The 20,380-nt window shown below is 39.5% G+C and overlaps 1 protein-coding gene across 5 annotated transcripts in view; it reads right to left on the reverse strand.

Annotated features, from left to right (window-relative positions):
• CPLANE1 (ciliogenesis and planar polarity effector complex subunit 1) overlaps positions 1-20,380 on the reverse strand; it is a 162,996-nt gene that overhangs the window by 46,575 nt on the left and 96,041 nt on the right. For 3 of the 5 annotated variants that reach the window (XR_003730286.2, XM_015139879.3, XM_015139878.3), the window contains exons 36-42: positions 19,904-20,036; positions 18,313-18,367; positions 16,487-16,588; positions 12,258-12,379; positions 11,721-11,916; positions 11,365-11,514; positions 6,099-6,352 (exon numbers count right to left, since the gene is read on the reverse strand). Coding sequence is in view for 4 of the 5 variants with exons in the window: in XM_015139879.3 (XP_014995365.2) it covers positions 6,099-6,352; positions 11,365-11,514; positions 11,721-11,916; positions 12,258-12,379; positions 16,487-16,588; positions 18,313-18,367; positions 19,904-20,036 (1,012 nt within the window). In the remaining variant the exon portion in view is untranslated. The remainder of the gene's footprint in view (positions 1-6,098; positions 6,353-11,364; positions 11,515-11,720; positions 11,917-12,257; positions 12,380-16,486; positions 16,589-18,312; positions 18,368-19,903; positions 20,037-20,380) is intronic. The other 2 variants (XM_015139882.3, XM_015139883.3) reach the window with 2 other exon arrangements.

The raw sequence follows: 20,380 nt of genomic DNA on the forward strand, positions 1-20,380 counted from the left end.
TGATTTGGCTCTCTGTCTGTTACTGGTGTATAAGAATGCTTGTGATTTTTGCACATTAATTTTGTATCCTGAGACTTTGCTGAAGTTGCTTATCAGCTTAAGGAGATTTTGGGCTGAGACAATGGGGTTTTCTAAATATACAATCATGTCATCTGCAAAGAGGGACAATTTGACTTCTTTTCCTAACTGAATACCCTTGATTTCTTTCTCTTGCCTGATTGCCCTAGCCAGAACTTCCAACACTATGTTGAATAGGAGTGGTGAGAGAGGGCATCCCTGTCTTGTGCCAGTTTTCAAAGGGAATTTTTCCAGTTTTTGCCCATTCAGTATGATATTGGCTGCGGGTTTGTCATAAATAGCTCTTATGATTTTGAGGTACGTTCCATCAATACCAAATTTATTGAGCGTTTTTAGCATGAAGGGCTGTTGAATTTTGTCAAAAGCCTTTTCTGCATCTATTGAGATAATCATGTGGTTCTTGTCTTTGGTTCTGTTTATATGCTGGATTATGTTTATTGATTTGCGAATGTTGAACCAGCCTTGCGTTCCAGGGATGAAGCCCACTTGATCATGGTGGATAAGCTTTTTGATGTGCTGCTGAATCCGGTTTGCCAGTATTTTATTGAGGATTTTTGCATCGATGTTCATCAGGGATATTGGTCTAAAATTCTGTTTTTTTGTTGTGTCTCTGCCAGGCTTTGGTATCAGGATGATGTTGGCCTCATAAAATGAGTTAGGGAGGATTCCCTCTTTTTCTATTGATTGGAATAGTTTCAGAAGGAATGGTACCAGCTCCTCCTTGTACCTCTGGTAGAATTCAGCTGTGAATCCATCTGGTCCTGGACTTTTTTTGGTTGGTAGGCTATTAATTATTGCCTCAATTTCAGAGCCTGCTATTGGTCTATTCAGGGATTCAACTTCTTCCTGGTTTAGTCTTGGAAGAGTGTAAGTGTCCAGGAAATTATCCATTTCTTCTAGATTTTCTAGTTTATTTGCGTAGAGGTGTTTATAGTATTCTCTGATGGTAGTTTGTATTTCTGTGGGGTGGGTGGTGATATCCCCTTTATCATTTTTTATTGCGTCTATTTGATTCTTCTCTCTTTTCTTCTTTATTAGTCTTGCTAGCGGTCTGTCAATTTTGTTGATCTTTTCAAAAAACCAACTCCTGGATTCATTGATTTTTTGGAGGGTTTTTTGTGTCTCTATCTCCTTCAGTTCTGCTCTGATCTTAGTTATTTCTTGCCTTCTGCTAGCTTTTGAATGCGTTTGCTCTTGCTTCTCTAGTTCTTTTAACTGTGATGTTAGAGTGTCAATTTTAGATCTTTCCTGCTTTCTCTTGGCATTTCGTGCTATAAATTTCCCTCTACACACTGCTTTAAATGTGTCCCAGAGATTCTGGTATGTTGTATCTTTGTTCTCATTGGTTTCAAAGAACATCTTTATTTCTGCCTTCATTTCGTTATGTACCCAGTAGTCATTCAGGAGCAGGTTGTTCAGTTTCCATGTAGTTGAGCGGTTTTGATTGAGTTTCTTAGTCCTGAGTTCTAGTTTGATTGCACTGTGGTCTGAGAGACAGTTTGTTATAATTTCTGTTCTTGTACATTTGCTGAGGAGTGCTTTACTTCCAATTATGTAGTCAATTTTGGAATAAGTGCGATGTGGTGCTGAGAAGAATGTATATTTTGTTGATTTGGGGTGGAGAGTTCTCTAGATGTCTATTAGGTCTGCTTGCTGCAGAGATGAGTTCAATTCCTGGATATCCTTGTTAACTTTCTGTCTTGTTGATCTGTCTAATGTTGACAGTGGAGTGTTGAAGTCTCCCATTATTATTGTATGGGAGTCTAAGTCTCTTTGTAAGTCTCTAAGGACTTGCTTTATGAATCTGGGTGCTCCTGTATTGGGTGCATATATATTTAGGACAGTTAGCTCTTCCTGTTGAATTGATCCTTTTACCATTAGGTAATGGCCTTCTTTGTCTCTTTTGATCTTTGATGGTTAAAAGTCTGTTTTATCAGAGACTAGGATTGCAACCCCTGCTTTTTTTTGTTTTCCATTTGCTTGGTAAATCTTCCTCCATCCCTTTATTTTGAGCCTATGTATGTCTCTGCATGTGAGATGGGTCTCCTCAATACAGCAAACTGATGGATCTTGACTCTTTATCCAGTTTGCCAGTCTGTGTCTTTTAATTGGAGCATTTAGTCCATTTACATTTAAGGTTAATATTGTTATGTGTGAACTTGATCCTGCCATTATGATATTAAATGGTTATTTTGTTCGTTAGTTGATGCAGTTTCTTCCTAGCCTAAATGGTCTTTACATTTTGGCATGTTTTTGCAATGGCTGGTACCGGTTGTTCCTTTCCATGTTTAGTGCTTCCTTCAGGGTCTCTTGTAAGGCAGGCCTAGTGGTGACAAAATCTCTAAGCATTTGCTTATCTGTAAAGGATTTTATTTCTCCTTCACTTATGAAACTTAGTTTGGCTGGATATGAAATTCTGGGTTGAAAATTCTTTTCTTTAAGAATGTTGAATATTGGCCCCCACTCTCTTCTGGCTTGTAGAGTTTCTGCCGAGAGATCTGCTGTTAGTCTGATGGGCTTCCCTTTGTGGGTAACCCGACCTTTCTCTCTGGCTGCCCTTAAGATTTTTTCCTTCATTTCAACTTTGGTGAATCTGGCAATTATGTGTTTTGGAGTTGCTCTTCTCGAGGAGTATCTTTGTGGCGTTCTCTGTATTTCCTGGATTTGAATGTTGGCCTGCCCTACTAGGTTGGGGAAGTTCTCCTGGATGATATCCTGAAGAGTGTTTTCCAACTTGGTTCCATTTTCCCCCTCACTTTCAGGCACCCCAATCAGACGTAGATTTGGTCTTTTTACATAATCCCATACTTCTTGCAGGCTTTGTTCATTTCTTTTTCTTCTTTTTTCTTTTGGTTTCTCTTCTCGTTTCATTTCATTCATTTGATCCTCAATCGCTGATACTCTTTCTTCCAGTTGATCGAGTCGGTTACTGAAGCTTGTGCATTTGTCACGTATTTCTCGTGTCATGGTTTTCATCTCTTTCATTTCGTTTATGACCTTCTCTGCATTAATTACTCTAGCCATCAATTCTTCCACTTTTTTTTCAATATTTTTAGTTTCTTTGCACTGGGTACGTAATTCCTCCTTTAGCTCTGAGAAGTTTGATGGACTGAAGCCTTCTTCTCTCATCTCGTCAAAGTCATTCTCCATCAAGCTTTGATCCGTTGCTGGCGATGGGCTGCGCTCCTTTGCCAGGGGAGATGCGCTCTTATTTTTTGAATTTCCAGCTTTTCTGCCCTGCTTTTTCCCCATGTTTGTGGTTTTATCTGCCTCTGGTCTTTGATGATGATGGTGACGTACTGATGGGGTTTTGGTGTAGGTGTCCTTCCTGTTTGATAGGTTTCCTTCTAACAGTCAGGACCCTCAGATGTAGGTCTGTTGGAGATTGCTTGAGGTCCACCTCAGATCCTGTTTGCCTGGGTGTCAGCAGCAGGGGCTGAAGACAGAATATTGCTGAACAGCGAGTGTACCTGTCTGATTCTTGCTTTGGAGGCTTCCTCTCAGGGGTGTACTCCACCCTGTGAGGTGTGGGGTGTCAGACTGCCCTAGTGGGGGATGTCTCCCAGTTAGGCTACTCAGGGGTCAGGGACCCACTTGAGCAGGCAGTCTGTCCCTTCTCAGATCTCAACCTCCGTGTTGGGAGATCTACTGCTCTCTTCAAAGCTGTCAGACAGAGTCGTTTGCGTCTGCAGAGGTTTCTGCTGCTTTTGTTGTTTACTGTGCCCTGTCCCCAGAGGTGGTGTCTACAGAGATAGGCAGGTTTCCTTGAGCTGCTGTGAGCTCCACCCAGTTCGATCTTCCTAGGGCTTTGTTTACCTACTGAAGCCTCAGCAATGGCGGGCGCCCCTCCCCTAGCCTCGCTGCTGCCTTTGGTTAGATCGCAGACTGCTGTGCTAGCAATGAGGGAGGCTCCGTGGGCGTGGGACCCTCCCGGCCAGGTGTGGGATATAATCTCCTGGTGTGCCTGTTTGCTTAAAGCGCAGTATTGGGGTGGGAGTTACCCGATTTTCCAGGTGTTGTGTGTCTCAGTTCCCCTGGCTAGGAAAAGGGATTCCCTTTCCCCTTGCGCTTCCCAGGTGAGGCGATGCCTCGCCCTGCTTCAGCTCTCGCTGGTCGGGCTGCAGCAGCTGACCAGCACCGATTGTCTGGCACTCCCTAGTGAGATGAACCCAGTACCTCAGTTGAAAATGCAGAAATCACCAGTCTTCTGTGTCGCTCGCGCTGGGAGTTGGAGACTGGAGCTGTTCCTATTTGGCCATCTTGCTCCGCCCCCCTTCATCTTAATTTTTAAATGTGTTAAATATTTGGATTGAAGGTGTACTATAAACCTAATAAATACATTTTTTAAATGTCAACACACTAGCAAACTGGAATATTTGTAAGGTAAGTCAATAATGGAATTCTTATCCTGCAGACTATTTTGCATTTCCCAATATTAGACTTTAAGACATTTAACTTTTCTTTTTTTTTTTTTTTTTTTTTTAGAGGCAGGGCCTTGCTCTGACACCAAGGCTACAGTGCAGTGGCACAATGATAGCTTACTGCAGCCTTGAACTCCTGGGCTCAAGTGATTCTCCCACCTCAGCCTCCCAAGTAGCTAGGACTAAAGGTGCACACCACCATGCCTGACTTATTATTATTTTTATGGAGATGAGGTGTCGCTATGTTGCCTGGGCTGATCTCAAACTCTTGGCCTCAAGTACCCAACCATGGTCTCATTTAACCAATTATTTGTAACATAATTATTTGTTCTCTAATCCTTTTGATATAAATTGTTCTTCCTTTAAAAAAAAAAGGACAAAATGTGCAAAATAATTTTTGAGACTTCCTATTTTATTTAACTGTCATTATATATAAACATTAATTTATTTTGTATGTCTACCTTTTAAAGATATAGAAAACTAGGCTGGTATGGTGGCTCACATCTATAATCCCAGCACTTTCGGAGGCCAAGGCAAGACTGCTTGAGGCCAAGAATTCGAGGCTAGTTTGAGCAACATAGGGAGAGCTCGTCTCCACAAAAAAATATTAAAAACTTAGCTGGGAGTGGTGGTATACACCTATAGTCCCAGGTACTCAGGAGGCTGAGATGGGAGGATTGCTTGAACCTGGGAGATCGAGGCTGCAGTGAGTCATGATCGCATCACTGCACTCCAGCCTGGATAACAGAGCAAGACTATGACTCAAGAATAAAAAGAAAAAAAGATATGAAAAATTTCTAAGGAACTGACTACTAACTCTCTTACACAAAATATTTAAAAGAAACTCACAAAAACTCCAAATAGAAGGACAATAATATTTGTAAAAGTATAAAAATCTTTCAGAAGAAAATGATAATTATAAGCGGGGTTCCTTTAAAATCACATTCTAGTTTTGTAATTCACATATTTCTTTTCTTGATAGGAAGCATGGGTTTACTTCATTTTTGTGTGGGAGGACTCTAGAAAAAGCTTTATTTAGAGCAGATCAGCTGAATAGCCCTATATCTACAGAAGAAACTAAATTTATACTTTAAAATGTCCCAACAAACAAAACTTTAAGCATCTTCAGTGAAGATGGCTTCACTGAACTCTACCAAACATTTAAGGAAGAAATAGCACCAATCCTATAAAAAATTTTCCAAAATATAGAAGACAGGGTAATATTTTCCAACTCATTTTATGATAACACATGGGTTTACTTCCTAAAGGTAATGGTTCTCAGTTGAGGGTGATTTTGGCTCCCAGGGAACATTTGGCATTATCTGGAGACATTTTTGACTGTTACAACTAGGGAGCAGTGCCACTGGAAACCAGTGGGTAAACACCAGGGATGCTGCCAAATATCCTACAACACATGGCACAGTCCCCCACAACAAAGAATTATCTGGCTCAAATGTCGATAGTGCTGAGGTTGACAAACTCTAGCTTAAAGAAAATAAATTTCTCATCATTTTGAAAAATCAAGTATCCAAAGGTATATCACACTACAAATCTAATAATTCAGTTGCAAACAAAAAACTAAAAATAAAGGCAGTCTACCTTATCACAATGTAGATCTAGCATTTCAGGTTTGGGGAAATCCTGCTCTATGTTTTCAGCAATGTTCTGTATTGCTAGCAACTGCTTGTCAATTTTCTGAAGCTTAGCAGTAAGATGCTCTAGTCGGTGAGCTGCAAAGCTTGGTGCAGGGCAAGCTGCAGAGACACCTTGCAGCCGTTTCCACAACAGATAATCTTCTGCAGAGTCTGACTTCGTGCTCTGTCCTTTGAATCGGAACTCTGGTTTTGGCAGATCTAAATATTAATGAGAGTAAAAGCAGAATTGATTATAATTAAAGAAGAGGTATTACTGATGATCTCATTTTTTGATGACTTCATTTTAAACCAACACAACACTACTTTCCAAATCAGTTTTAATTAAATACACCTAAAAATTCCTTTTCAGCTTCTTGACTTCTGGGATAAGAATACATAAATTACTACAACAAAGTTCCACACACAAGGAAAGTCTGAATATTACTTTCATTCCTTGCTACAAACATATACTTCATCAAAAAGCAAATTTAATATTTTTAATGACTTTTTCAAATTCTACTTGAAAACCAAAAACATCACACATTAAAAGCTGGCCCCAATATTGGCTATTACTGACTTTATATGGGATCTCAGGCAAATGTTAAACCTCCTAAAACCAAAATCAAAGCCAATGACTCTTCTTCTTCTTAAATTCAGTTGATTCTTCTCCCAAATTTGCAACACCTCCTTTTTTTTTTTTTTTTTTAAGAGCCTCGCTCTGTCACCCAGGCTGGTCTCGAACTCCTGGGCTCAAGCAATCCTCCCACCTCAGTCTCAGGAAGTGCTGGATTACAGGCGTGAGCCCCTGCACCTGGTCTGCACCACCTTTTTTAAATGCACTCTTCTTCTGATGTCTGGGTCTCCTCCTGCCTGTATTGCTCATACTTCTTCTGCTGCCATCCATTCCTTTTACCCGTCAGTACTTCCTGGGCTGCCAGCCTGAACTCACTTCTCTACTCACTCTTCCCACTTTCTCTGAGTTATGTCATTGATGAAAGATGACTCCCAAATCCATATGGCAGTCTTTTTTAGCTCCAGCTCTTCATATCCTGAACATATCAGTTAGGTTGTCCCATAAGCACATAAAAATGAATTCATTGCTTCTGCCCCTCCAAATGGCTCCCTCTTCCTTGTTCCGCAGCTCAGCAAACAGCACCACCATTCAGTTTCCCAAACCAGACACCAGAAAGTCACTCGAGGCTCCTTTCTTTCCCTTAGATCCAAAGTGACAAGTACTGATGATTCAACCTGCTAAATGCCTACATTCTTAATACCACTACTTGGCTGAAGTTTTCACAATAAATAGACCCCAAATCATATCGTTATCTGTAATTTATCTCTATCCTATCTAGTCCATCTTCCACACCAGGTCCAGAGAGATCTTTTAAAAACAGAAATCACGTTCCTTTTCTGTCCAAAACTCTTCAGTGTGTCTCCAATGCCTTCACCTTAAAAGTCCAAATGCCTCCATATGACAGACAATGGCACACATAATCTTTCCATTGTCTACCTCTCCAGCTGAAATTCATCTCTTGCTATTTCTTTAAACAAACAAACAAAATACTACTCAGTTTGACTCCAGGCATAATGAACTTTAATTTTCTTTTCTTTTCTTTGAGACATGGTCTCGCTCTAGCACCCAGGCTGGAGTACAGTGATGAGGTCTTGGTTTATTGCAACCTCTGCCTCCTGGACTCAAGCGATCCTCCTGCCTCAGCCTCTCGAGTAACTGGGACTACAGGTGTGTGCCACAACACCTGGCTAATTTTTCTATTTCTTGTAGAGACAGGGTCTCGCTATGTTGCCAAGGCCGGTCTCAAACTCCTGAGCTCAAGCAATCCACCCACCTTAGCCTCCCAAAGTGCTGGGATTATAGGCATGAGCCACCACACCCAGCCCAACTTAAATTTTCTCAAACTAAAAAAGTTCCATTAACTTACTGCAAAATCTATTCTGTCTGTCTGAAGGCCCATTCTCTCACTAAAACCTACTTTCCTTTAAGATTCCATTTAGGTGTCTCTCCTCCAAATAGCCCCAATCATCCCCCGAGATGGATTCCATGCTGTCTTACCCAAGAATCTCATTCATCCCGTCACTGCAGAACTTACCAAGCAGTATCATAATCATCTCTTTATATGTCTGTCTTTCCTTCCCCCTGTAGGCATGCCCGCAGACTGAGAGCCTGGTGTTTCTCTCTTCTTTAGCCCTGGTATATGGTCTTTAACTTCATGTTTATTGAATGAAGAGTCAGTCAAATGAAGATTATGATGCCTGCCCTACCTAACTTATGCGTTTTGTGAAGATCAAATTATGTGGCAAAGTACTTTGAAAAAATGTGAACTACTAAAAAAATATAAATAGTGCTTATTATATTTCAGTCCCAGTCTAAGTTGAACCTTCCCATGATAAGACAATAGTAAATGGCAACATTGGCAATGGCAGTTATATAGTATTTCCCTACCTGTTCTGCCCTACCCTTTTTAGCTTGACTCTCACAGTACTTTACATCTATCTATCCCTGTTTCTTAGCAGCCTGAAGCATCAGCTTTAGTGACTCTCAGGAAAGAATGTGATGCATACAAACTTACAAGTGGAAAATACAGCAAAAGAGAAGTACACGCTCAAAACCCAGAACGTCCTCAATATATAATGAAACTAGCTTCCCTTTCTCTGGAGAACCTGTTCCGCTTCCACTGACTCATAGAGAAATCACCCATCCAAGAATGTTAAACACTGAGTTCCACTGACCCTGCAATGCTCTTTCTAGGCCCAGCAAAACTCTGCTTGCTATTATTGATGATATTCCTAGTAGGAGATGACTTCCAAAATAAGATGCTACTGTCATTCAAAAAATAATGAGCAGGTCTCACTAAAACAGAAATTTATTGTTTGTTTAGCTTTTTGTTGTATGCATCTAGTGACCTTGTCCCTCCCTTCTCCTCACCTTTTCCTGTAATGTAAATCCCAGTCAACTCTAATGTGTGACTATATTCTGAGTTTCTAAAGCATATTATGGGCCAGGTGCAGTGGCTCACACCTGTAATCTCAGCACTTTGGGAGGCTGAGGTGGGTGGATCATGAGGTCAGGAGTTCAAGACCAGCCTGACCAACATGGCAAAACCTTACCTCTACTAAAAATATAAAAACTAGTTGAGTGTAGTGGCACATGCCTGTAGTACCAGCTATTCAGGAGGCTGAGGCATGAGAGTCACTTGAACCTGGGAGGCAGAGGTTGCAGTGAGCCGAGATTGTACCACTGCACTCCAGCCTGGGTGACACAGTGAGACTCTATCTCAAAAAAAATAATAATAATAATAAAGTATATTATGTAAAACGACAGAATTTAATTTCAAAATATAAAACTTTTCCTTTTAAAGTTCTTCTCTGTAATTAGAGTACCAGGGTCCATTGATAAATTTTTGCAACCAGGCCTTCTCCCCCTGTAAGGAACCTCCAAAAGGTTGATTATAAACCCAGTCTCATTGATAAATGAAATTAATCTGTAGCTTATAGTCATTTGAAATGCTGGCCTAAGATACTCAGGGGTCACAGAGAGAAAAGTCTACTTCCTGTCTGCCAGAACTTCAAAAGTTGATTGGCATGAAAATGAAGGGAAATTAACAGAGTACCTAAGCAGCCACAAACACTTGGCTAGATGTACTTCATGACAACCCTCTGAGGTGTGTCCTACAGACATACAAGTGAGGATCAAAGAAAGTTAATTGATTTGTAAAACGTATCTAAGCTATTAAGTGACAGAGCTGGGATTCAAATCCAGGTCTGTTCTATTTGAATCTAAAAGCCAGGCTCTGTTCACTTTCCCACATACTTCCCCCGTCTGAAACATTGCTAGCTTCATACATCCTCCATTCACCACCCATACACCTTAGCAGCCCCATGACAGGAGAGAGAAGATGAAGGCTTTAAAATCTGAAATGCTGGTACTTGTTTGTATATGCAGCTGTAATACACATGCCCTAACACATCCTAACCCATCCCTTCCTTGCTCCTCATGTCTCCTGAGTGCCCACTGTCATTATACAATAATCAGGCAGAGCTAGACTCTGTGCCCAAGCATCTTGCAACCACAGGGCTGACTATGTCCATACCTCACAACCACTGTGGAACCTAGGGGAGACTCAGGTCTCTGTTGCAGGAAGTCTGATTGCATATTGGATTAACCTAACCAGTCACAGGATGTAGTAGCTTCATGTTGTGGAGGGATATTCTTCTAGGCTGGTGTGATGGCTCATGCCTGTAATCCCAGTACTTTGGGAGGCTGAGGCGGAAGGATCACTTCAGACCAGGAGTTTAAGACCAACCTGGGCAACATAGTGAGACCCTGTCTCTATAAAAAAAATTTTTAAATTAGCTAGGCATGGTGGTGTGTGCCTGTAATTCTAGCTACTTGGGAGGCTGAGGCAGGAGGATCCCTTGAGCCCAGGAGTTCGAGGCTACAGTGAACTATGATCGCACCACCATACCCCAGTCTGAACAATTCAGCAAGACTCTGTCTCTAAAACACAACAATAATACACACATATATATGTATTTTATTTAAAAATTTAAATATATATAGTCTTCTAAATCTTGTAAAAAGTTACCATAATGCAACCTGACTATAAAACTGAATATTTATAAGTACTATTGAATTGCGTACACCTGGCCATAAAGATGGAAACAACAGACACTGAGGACTATAAGACAGAGAGGGAGGGAGGAAGGTAAGGGATGAAAAACTACCTATTGGGTACTATGCTCACTACCTGGGTGATGGGTCCAATCATGCCCTAAACCTTAGCATCATGCAATATACCTAGGTAACAAACCTGTACATGTGTCCCGAATTTGAAATAAAAGTTGGGGAAAAAAGTACTGTTGGCTACCATGCCTGTTTATTTTCGGTGTGCTATTTGATGATTTCCCACCTTTTACAATATGAAAATTGCTTTTTAACATCAAAACACTCATGAACTCACACAGAATATTTATTGTTAGCCTTATTAATTGAGAAAAGACATATGCATAAACAGATCTGTGACTTTTTACAAAATATCCATGGGTCCCAGCTTTGGAATCATGTCTCTATTTCATTTACCTATTTGCCCCCATGCTCCTCAGCAAGAGACAACCCTTTTTCTGGTTTCTTTTGCAATTATCAAATTTTGGTGCTTGTTTCCAATATAACAGTAATTCAGAAGAGGGTCATGCTATACCTCTTGGCTGTTTACCTTCGTTCTGCTGTATGTCTGATGGTGTAGGTGAGGTGACACTAGGCTCCTTCACTTCTGTAATGCCTGCTCTCAAGCTTTTTCCATCCAGACAAGCTGGAGCTACTTCTGCAGGTTTGGAAAATAAATCCATAGAGGAACTGGCTGATTCTATTAAGAATATGAAAAGCATTCAAAGACTGATTCTAAACTTCTAAATAAGGTAATGAGAAGATTAACAGAACATTTCTGTGAATATAAACATCCAAAAATACAGTGGGTTTTAGGAGGAGAGCTAAGAGATGTGAGTAGGGATAACAATGCTATATTAAATAACTTTTCAAATCATTTTTGTTTTAAAAGTAGGAAAAAATTACCTTGACTCTTAAAATTATGCGGGGGAACAGCATTAGTAACTGAAGCTGCCATATAATGTAACTCTGCAGACGATGGAACTGCTGGATGATCGCTTTGCTGTTTGATAACATTATCATTTGAAGGCTCTTCTCTCACAGGTAATTCCTGTAGATCATCAGCTTCAATGTCAATCACATTTATATAAGTATGTCCAACCTGAGCCAAAACACATAAAATCAAAGAGGGTTACATTCTTTTTACTCTATATGGTCACTCTGTCCCCCCAAAAAAAGGCTTAATTCTTAATTCTTATTAATAACAAGGAAAGAAGGGCCTGAATGTGCCCAACTTAGGAAAAGGAGCAGGAAGTATGTATTATTGATCTTAGTTTACAATATTTTTGGCATAATGCTTAAATTAATTTTTGAACCTTTACTACAAAACTACCTAGATGAGATTTTTAGCCTCATTTCATCTACACAATTGAATAATGTCTACATGACCATAATACATTTTAGCGCAAAGGTATTATTAAAATTTCTGAATAAAACACAAACCAAGTTTGCTACTGTATGAGGTGTTGAGGGTGACAAAGGTTTCTCTGACATTTCAGTGGAAAGCTTCAGATTTAGATATACATCTGGGACCAAGAGCTGAGGAGCATTCAAAGGCTCATGTTCTGCAAATTAAAAAAGAAATAATCAGGAACTTTAAGAAAAACGCTGTAAACTGCTCCAAATCATCAACTTTGTATGAACAAGTTAGCAACAAACAACATAAATTATACTTCTTGAAATCTAAGTAGAAGTGACATGCATATAAATAATTAAAGCAAATTCTATTCTAAGGGTAATTTAGAGTAATTCATAATTGAATGCAAGCTGACTATTGTTTTTCTCATATGAATGATTCACAAGAACAGTAAAGTAACTAAATTACATCAAGAAAATGCTAAAATTTCCTATTTCTAGATCAGATATATTAAGTCAAGTTTGGTTACTTTAGGGAAGTTTCAAAAAAACCAGATTTTAGGAGATTAACCTATAACTAATTTTTTTTTACCTTGAATAGTTTCTTGTTATTTGCTTATTTTTATTGACAGCTTTATTGAAACATAATTCACATTCTCTTTTTTTTTTTGAGACAGTCTCGCTATGTCGCCCAGGCTGGAGTGCAGTGACGTGATCTCGGCTCACTGCAACCTCCGCCTCCCGGGGTCATTCTCCTGCCTCCGCCTCCCAAGTAGCTGGGACTACAGGCACCTGCCACCATGCCCGGCTAATTTTTTTGTATTTTTAGTAGAGATAGGATTTCACTGTGTTAGCCAGGATGGTCTCGATCTCCTGACCTCGTGATCTGCCCGCCTCAGCCTCCCAAAGTGCTGGAATTACAGGTGTGAGCCACCGTGCCCAGCTAATTCACATTCTTTAAAAGGGTATCATTCAGTGGTATATAGTATATTCACAGAGCTTATAATTAAATTTTACCACTTAAAGTGTTTTAACATCTAAATTTCACAAATGTTAACTGCTTCTTATTTAACAGTAAAATAAACAGGCCTGTCACAGGAGATCATCAGACAGTTTAACTCTGTGCCTTTTGTTCTAGGCCTCTAGCCTTATTTTCTAGCATTGTTTTTTTCAATAAAGCCCTATTTTCAAATGTAACTCGTACTGAGTACTTATTACCAAAGCTTGAATTTAAACCACTTAAAACTACAAAAAAAGAAAAATAAAAATACTGAAATCATTCTCTCTTAATTGATTGGTTTAACTGCTTTTTTATGGGGGACAGTGACTAGCTTTGGCATCATGCAGATATATCTTTTTTTTTTTTTTTTTTTTTTGAGATGGAGTCTCGCTCTATCACCCAGGCTGGAGTGCAGTGCCCGGATCTCAGCTCTCTGAAAGCTCCACCTCCCGGGTTTATGCCATTCTCCTGCCTCAGCCTCCCGAGTAGCTGGGACTACAGGTGCCTGCCACCATGCCCGGCTAGATTTTTCGTATTTTTTTAGTAGAGACGGGGTTTCACCGTGTTAGCCAGGATAGTCTCGATCTCCTGACCTCATGATCTGCCCATCTCGGCCTCCCAAAGTGCTGGGATTACAGGCTTGAGCCACCGCGCCCAGTCAGATATATCTTTAATAAGTCATACTGCTCTTAGAAAAAAAAAAGAAATCACACATGATGTGCAAGAAATGATTTGCTGCTTGGTACCACATTCAGAAACAACTTCTTGAGAAGTAGCTTACTTCTCTTGTAGTACATTAAAAAATTTAAGACAAAGAGAGAAAACAAAAAAATTTCACAAACACAAGAAAAAATTAAAATATATGAATACAGATAATTAGATCTAATGCATAGAAGGTGATAGGTAGAAACATAGAGTGACAGCTTAACAATGTAATTTTAAATAATTAATGTAATTTCAAATTTTATTATTATTTATACCATGGGCCCTCACCTAGATGAACAGCAGACTCAGGAAATAGCTGCCAACTTCGATAAACTACTTAACAAAAGCAATGTACCTCCAAGGCTTTCTCAAAGATATGCTCAGATAATGAACATTTAAGAATGCTTCTCAGTTCCAATGTGGTGGTTCAAACCTGTAATCCTAGCACTTTGGGAGGCCAAGGAGGGCAAATCACTTGAGGTCTGGAGTTTGAGACCAGCTTGGCCAACATGGTGAAACCCTGTCTGTACTAAAAATACAAAAATTAACCAGGCACAGTGGAAGTCACCTGTCAGGAGACCTTGGCTATTTGGGAGACTGAGGTAGGAGAACTGCTTGAACCTGGGCGGCGGAGGCAATCTTGAGACAAGATTGCACTACTGTACTCCAGCCTCCAGCCTGGGCAACAGAGCAAGACTCTGTCTCAAAAAAAAAAAAAGAAAAAAAAAGTTTCTCAAATGCAGACTCATCATTTATATCAAAAACATTTACACATGCTCAACTTCATTCAGAAAGAAATACAAATTTAAATAATGACTTTTGTTTTTCTTTTTTTTTTTTGAGACAGAGTCTCACTCTGTCACCCAGGCAGTGGCGCGATCTCGGCTCACTGCAAGCTCCACCTCCTGGGTTCATGCCATTCTCCCACCTCAGCCTCCCGAGTAGCTGGGACCACAGGTGCATGCCACCACGCCCAGCTAGTTTTGTTTTTGTATTTTTAGTAGAGATGGGGTGTCACCGTGTTAGCCAGGATGGTCGATCTCCTGACCTCGTGATCCGCCTGCCTCGGCCTCCCAAAGTGCTGGGATTACAGGCGTGGACCACTGTGCTCGGCCTATAATGACTTTTTTTGACCTATCAGATTGGCAAAGTTAAAAAGGTTAGCTAAGTCATAGTAATAACCTAAAAAGTCTCTTATGCAGGAAGATATTCATTGAAGCCTAATTTGTAGGAGAAAAAAAACTGGAAACTAATGTACAGCTGGAAGAAGGAATATGCTTATGAAGTACTTCTCTGATGACACAGGGACATGTTTGCCATACATATAAATCAAAGTGAAATGAACAGGATACAAAATACAGGTATCCCTTGTAACGCAAATCTAATCCACTCCTGCAAATGTGCTAGATAGTGAATTTTCCAATTCCAGGAGACTTTATGACAGTATTTCAAATGGAAATAAAAAGCTATCCTAGTCCATCTAATTTTCCCAAACATCATTAAACAACTCTTAAATACTTAAATAACAACTCATCAAGGATTACTACATATAAAGCATTTTAAATATCACTTTTTTATTAATATTCATTTAATTCATTAGTTAGCATTCAATATGCAATAATACTGAATGCATTAGAGATGAATTGCCTTCAACACTGCAGCAAACATACTATGATGCAAATAACAAAATAAATAATATATTAAAGATACACTCTAATTTAAGAGCATCCCAAGGTACTTGGAAAAAAACAACATTGGGACCCAGGAGGATTAAACTAAACGCTCATGGAAAAGCTAGAGAAGACAGCCATAATATCTGGACAATGAGAGTTTAGATACTAAGGGAGGACACCTATGCTATATACTGTATCTAACTATGTAAAATGCACAAAAGACTGAAAGAAAAAACAATATCAAACCATTATTGCTAAGTGGTGAGATTATGGTTAATTTTCATCTTCTTCATAGATTGCTAAATTACCTAAATATTCTAAAATGATTACATTTTTAAGACATAAAGTTAGAGAGGCTAAAAAGCACGTACAAGGTTCTGTACATGGGTAAAAGAAACTGTTTACTAAAAGTCATAAAAAAGAATTACTATGATACAATGGGTAGAGCACTATTCAATATGCTATTCATAATGATAAACAATATTAAAGTGGAAATTTGTCAGGAAACATTCCAAATAATAGGTCCTCCAACACTTATTTCCTCTACTCCTGGACACAGTTACACACCCCTCCCTCACCGAACCTAATCCAGTCCTTCCTAGCTCACCTTCACTAGCCACAGTCCCAGGCCTCCCAACCTTGGACATGCAATTCCAGTGAAGGTAATTAATAACATAGAGAATCCAAATTCAAAGCATTATTTTTACTGACTTAGGATGTAATCTATGGTAATTTTGAAGAAAAGTCTCTATTATGTTTTACTAAGTTATAAATTTGATTTCTAAAGTATATACCAAGATTGGAGAGAAAAACCTAGGGGGAGTAAATCATATCACATAATTTAAAATTCCCTTTAAATCACTGCCTTAAAGGAAAAGTCTAGATAACTCAATTATATCAAAATATACGAATTTTTTAAAAAGAAAAACAGCATTTACCTGGGACTGTATTTGTACTTGCATCTTGACTTCCTATAGCTTTCTTTTTCACAGAGGCCATGAAATGCAATCCAGCTGAAGTATTATCATCTTGTAGCATTTCTTAAATATAACAAAACATTGGAAGTAATCATTGAGAAGCTAACATATTACCAGGAGCCCAGCAGCACAGTACCTAACTCAATGGAAGTAAAATATGGGGTGTCAGGATGTTATTAAAATTTTTTTTTGAGACGGAGTCTGGCTCTGTTGCCCAGGCTGGAGTGCAGTGGCGTGATCTCAGCTCACAGCAACCTCTGCCTCCCGGGTTCAAGTGATTCTCCTGCCTCAGCCTCCCAAGTAGCTGGGATTACAGGTGCCCACCACCATGCCTATGTAGAGACGGGGTTTAAGCCATTTTGGCCAGGCTGGTCTCAAACTCCTGACCTCAAGTGATCCACCCGCCTCAGCCTCCCACAAGTGCTGGATTACAGGCCTGGGCCACCGTGCCCAGCCTAAAATGGGCTTTCTGAATGAAGTGTTACGTAAGTTGAATTTCAAAGACATGGTAGAATCAAAATCAAAACTGTTGAGGACTCTGCATGTCCAGCTTAGAAACCTAGATATTCTTCTGGGAATGAAGATCCAGTAGAAGCTGTTAAGCAGAGAAATGATATGGTCAGATTCATATTCTAGGAAAACAATCTAGCCAGTGTGTGGAAAATAGGTTTGAGTGGATATACCTAGTAATGGTGAGGGATGGGAAAACAGGATAAATTTAAGAATTACAAAGGAAGCAAAATAGGTTAGAATCGGTTATTGACTGGATAAAAGGGAAGACAGAATTCATAATCACATGTTTCTGGCTTAGGCTGATATCAACACAAATGAAGAAAGAGAATGTAGGAGGAAAAAACAGTCAGGGCAGAGTAGAAATAATGAATTCAGAATTCACATAGTGTATCTGAGGTAATTTCTACGTAAGTAGAAAAACTCAAGAGGAAAGAGAACCAAAATCCAAAGTCTACTGTGAGAGTTTGTGTTTACATGTGGATTTCTCTGGGAGATCACCCAGGAAGACTAGGTAGAATAAGACAGTATCAATTATGGAGCATTGTGGTATAATGAAAAATACATATTTGGTCTACAAAGACCCAGTTTCTTGCACACAGGTCCTCAGAATCTTGGGATTTCCTGATAGGAGTGTCTGTTATTTCTAACGAGCCCCTTTTGATCACACCTAAGTATATGCTAGAGGTGTCTCTTCACAAGCCCCTAGATGGCTTTAGCATAGGGCCAATCACCAGAGGAACCAACCACATGATGAGAGGGTTAGAATGATCAGCCCCCAATTCACCCATCCTACTGCCACATCTGGGAAAGAGAAGGGGCTGGAGATTGAGCTCAATCACAATGGCCAGTGATTTAATCAATTATACCTAAGTACTGAAAAGTCAATAAAAATCCTGAAGCAAACAGGTTAAGAGCGATTCCAGGTTGGTGAATACATGGATGTGCTAGGAGACTGGCCATCCCAGAGAGGGCATGGAAGCCCTGTGCTGCCCAACCCCACCACTGCCTTGCCCTGTGCATCTCTTCTATTTGGCTCTTCCTGAGTTGTATCCTTTATAATAAAATTGTAATCATAAGTAAAGTGCTTTCCCAATTTCTGTGGGTTTTCTAGTCAATTACCAAACCTGAGTTGAGGGGGGTAGAGTATAGGAACCCTTGAATTTGTAGTCAGCTGGGCAGAAATGTAGGTAGCCTCATTTTCATATTGTACATATTTCTAAAAAGCTAATTTTAACTCTAAACTTAGACATTACATTAATCATACACATACATACCAAAAGGAATGTCGAAGTCATCCAAAGAATGGGAACCACAATGTTCTTCTTGTTCCTAAATGAATTCCCACAGGATTAATCTATGATTAACTCAAAGACATGTATTATTTTGTAAAAAAATACTCAATAGCTATGAAGATTGAATTCTCATGTATAGGTTCAATTTCCATCATTCTAGGCATAATTATTCCATCAAATTATTTACTCTATCGAAGTAACTCTACAAATGAGTTAAGAAAATTTATAAGCCAAACAATAAAAAAGCATTACCAATTTAATGTAAGGTTCCTAGGTTACCATGTGCAACTCTCTCCTACAGAGTAGCTTTGATAATACTCAAATAGTACACCATCCTGTCAAAAATCTTTCATGGACTCAACAAACAGTTGTACTAAGTGCCTCTAGACATGCTCTTGAGGACTGACTGAAAAAGCATGCCTTTTAAAAATCAATGTAAACAGGCCGGGCGCGGTGGCTCAAGCCTGTAATCCCAGCACTTTGGGAGGCCGAGACGGGCGGATCACAAGGTCAGGAGATCGAGACCAGCCTGGCTAATACGGTGAAACCCCGTCTCTACTAAAAAAATACAAAAAACTAGCCGGGTGAGGTGGCGGGCGCCTGTAGTCCCAGCTACTCGGGAGGCTGAGGCAGGAGAATGGCGTAGACCCGGGAGGCGGAGCTTGCAGTGAGCTGAGATGCGGCCACTGCACTCCAGCCTGGGCGACAGAGCGAGACTCTGTCTCAAAAAAAAAAAAAAAAAAAAAATCAATGTAAACAAAACTATTAATACATTTCTCTTTATTTAATCTGTTGTTGCAAAAATAGTTAGACAGTCACCAAATACAGAGGTATATTTAAAAAGACCTGACTTAACACTGGGCATGATGGCTAACACCTATAATCCGAGTGTTTTAGGAGGCTGAGGTAGAAGGATCACTTGAGGTCAGGAGTCGGAGACCAGCCTGGGCAACACAGCAAGGTCCCACCTTTCAAAAAAATATTTTTTAATTAGCTGGGCATGGTGGCACACATCTGTAGTCCCAGCTACTTGGGAGGCTGAAGCAGAAGGACTGCCCAAGCCCAGGAGGTAGGGGCTGCAGTGAGCTATATTTGTGCCACTGCACTACAGCCTGGGCAACAGAGCAAGACCCTATCTCTAAAAAATAATAATAAATTAAATTTTTAAAAAAGATTTGACTTAAAATAGAGTTTACACAACAAACCTGTTTGGGAAGTCCTAGAGGAATCTCAGAGAAGGGTGAAACTGTATTAGGAGAAGCCCAAATAACATAACATATATGTTAAGATGTCATAGAAATAAGCAAAGGGTGATTTCAAATATAAAAAAAGCCACGCAGGCAGATGCTCTAAACTGCAGTTTTTGATGTACCATCAAGTTGCTTTTCACATTCAGAACTCTATGTCTACTGCTCTGTGGAGGGAGGCAGCAGGGACTGATATACTGAATGATATAAAGATCCTCCTAATGACAATCAGAAGCTCCCAGCAATCAGACTAGATAAACCACAAAGACATACCAAACTCAGTGTACATGCACACCAGGGAAGAATCAATAGCATTTTTTCTATACCTTGGGTTTCTTAATGATTTCTGAATTATCGTTATTAATTATGGAATTCTCTGGTCGAAAAGTCAGATTTGGTTTTCTCCTCAATTTCTCAGATTTTTTTTCTTGCAGCTCTTTCTCAGCTCTTCTCCTTTGCCTGTTAAACATAATAGCATAAAACATACTTTTACAATTATAGCAACATTTGCTTTTCATTTATCATGCTATATAGGGATACAGTTAACAAAATTATGTTCATAAATTCTTTTCAATAGCATTTAATTAAATTAACAAGACATTCTGCAAATACAAGCAAATACAAGCAAAACACCAAATATGAAATTTATTTCTAGAACCTCTAATACTGAACTGACTATTCTATGTTAGTCACTGGAATCTAAGGACAGGGTTACACATCTTAGATAATTATTAAACTCTCTTTTCTGTGGATTTGCAGTCGGTGCCAGAAACCCTATCAGATACCTCCATTAGTCTATTTGA

Source organism: Macaca mulatta, chromosome 6 (genome assembly GCF_049350105.2).
Source record: "Macaca mulatta isolate MMU2019108-1 chromosome 6, T2T-MMU8v2.0, whole genome shotgun sequence".
Lineage (NCBI taxonomy): Eukaryota > Metazoa > Chordata > Mammalia > Primates > Cercopithecidae > Macaca > Macaca mulatta.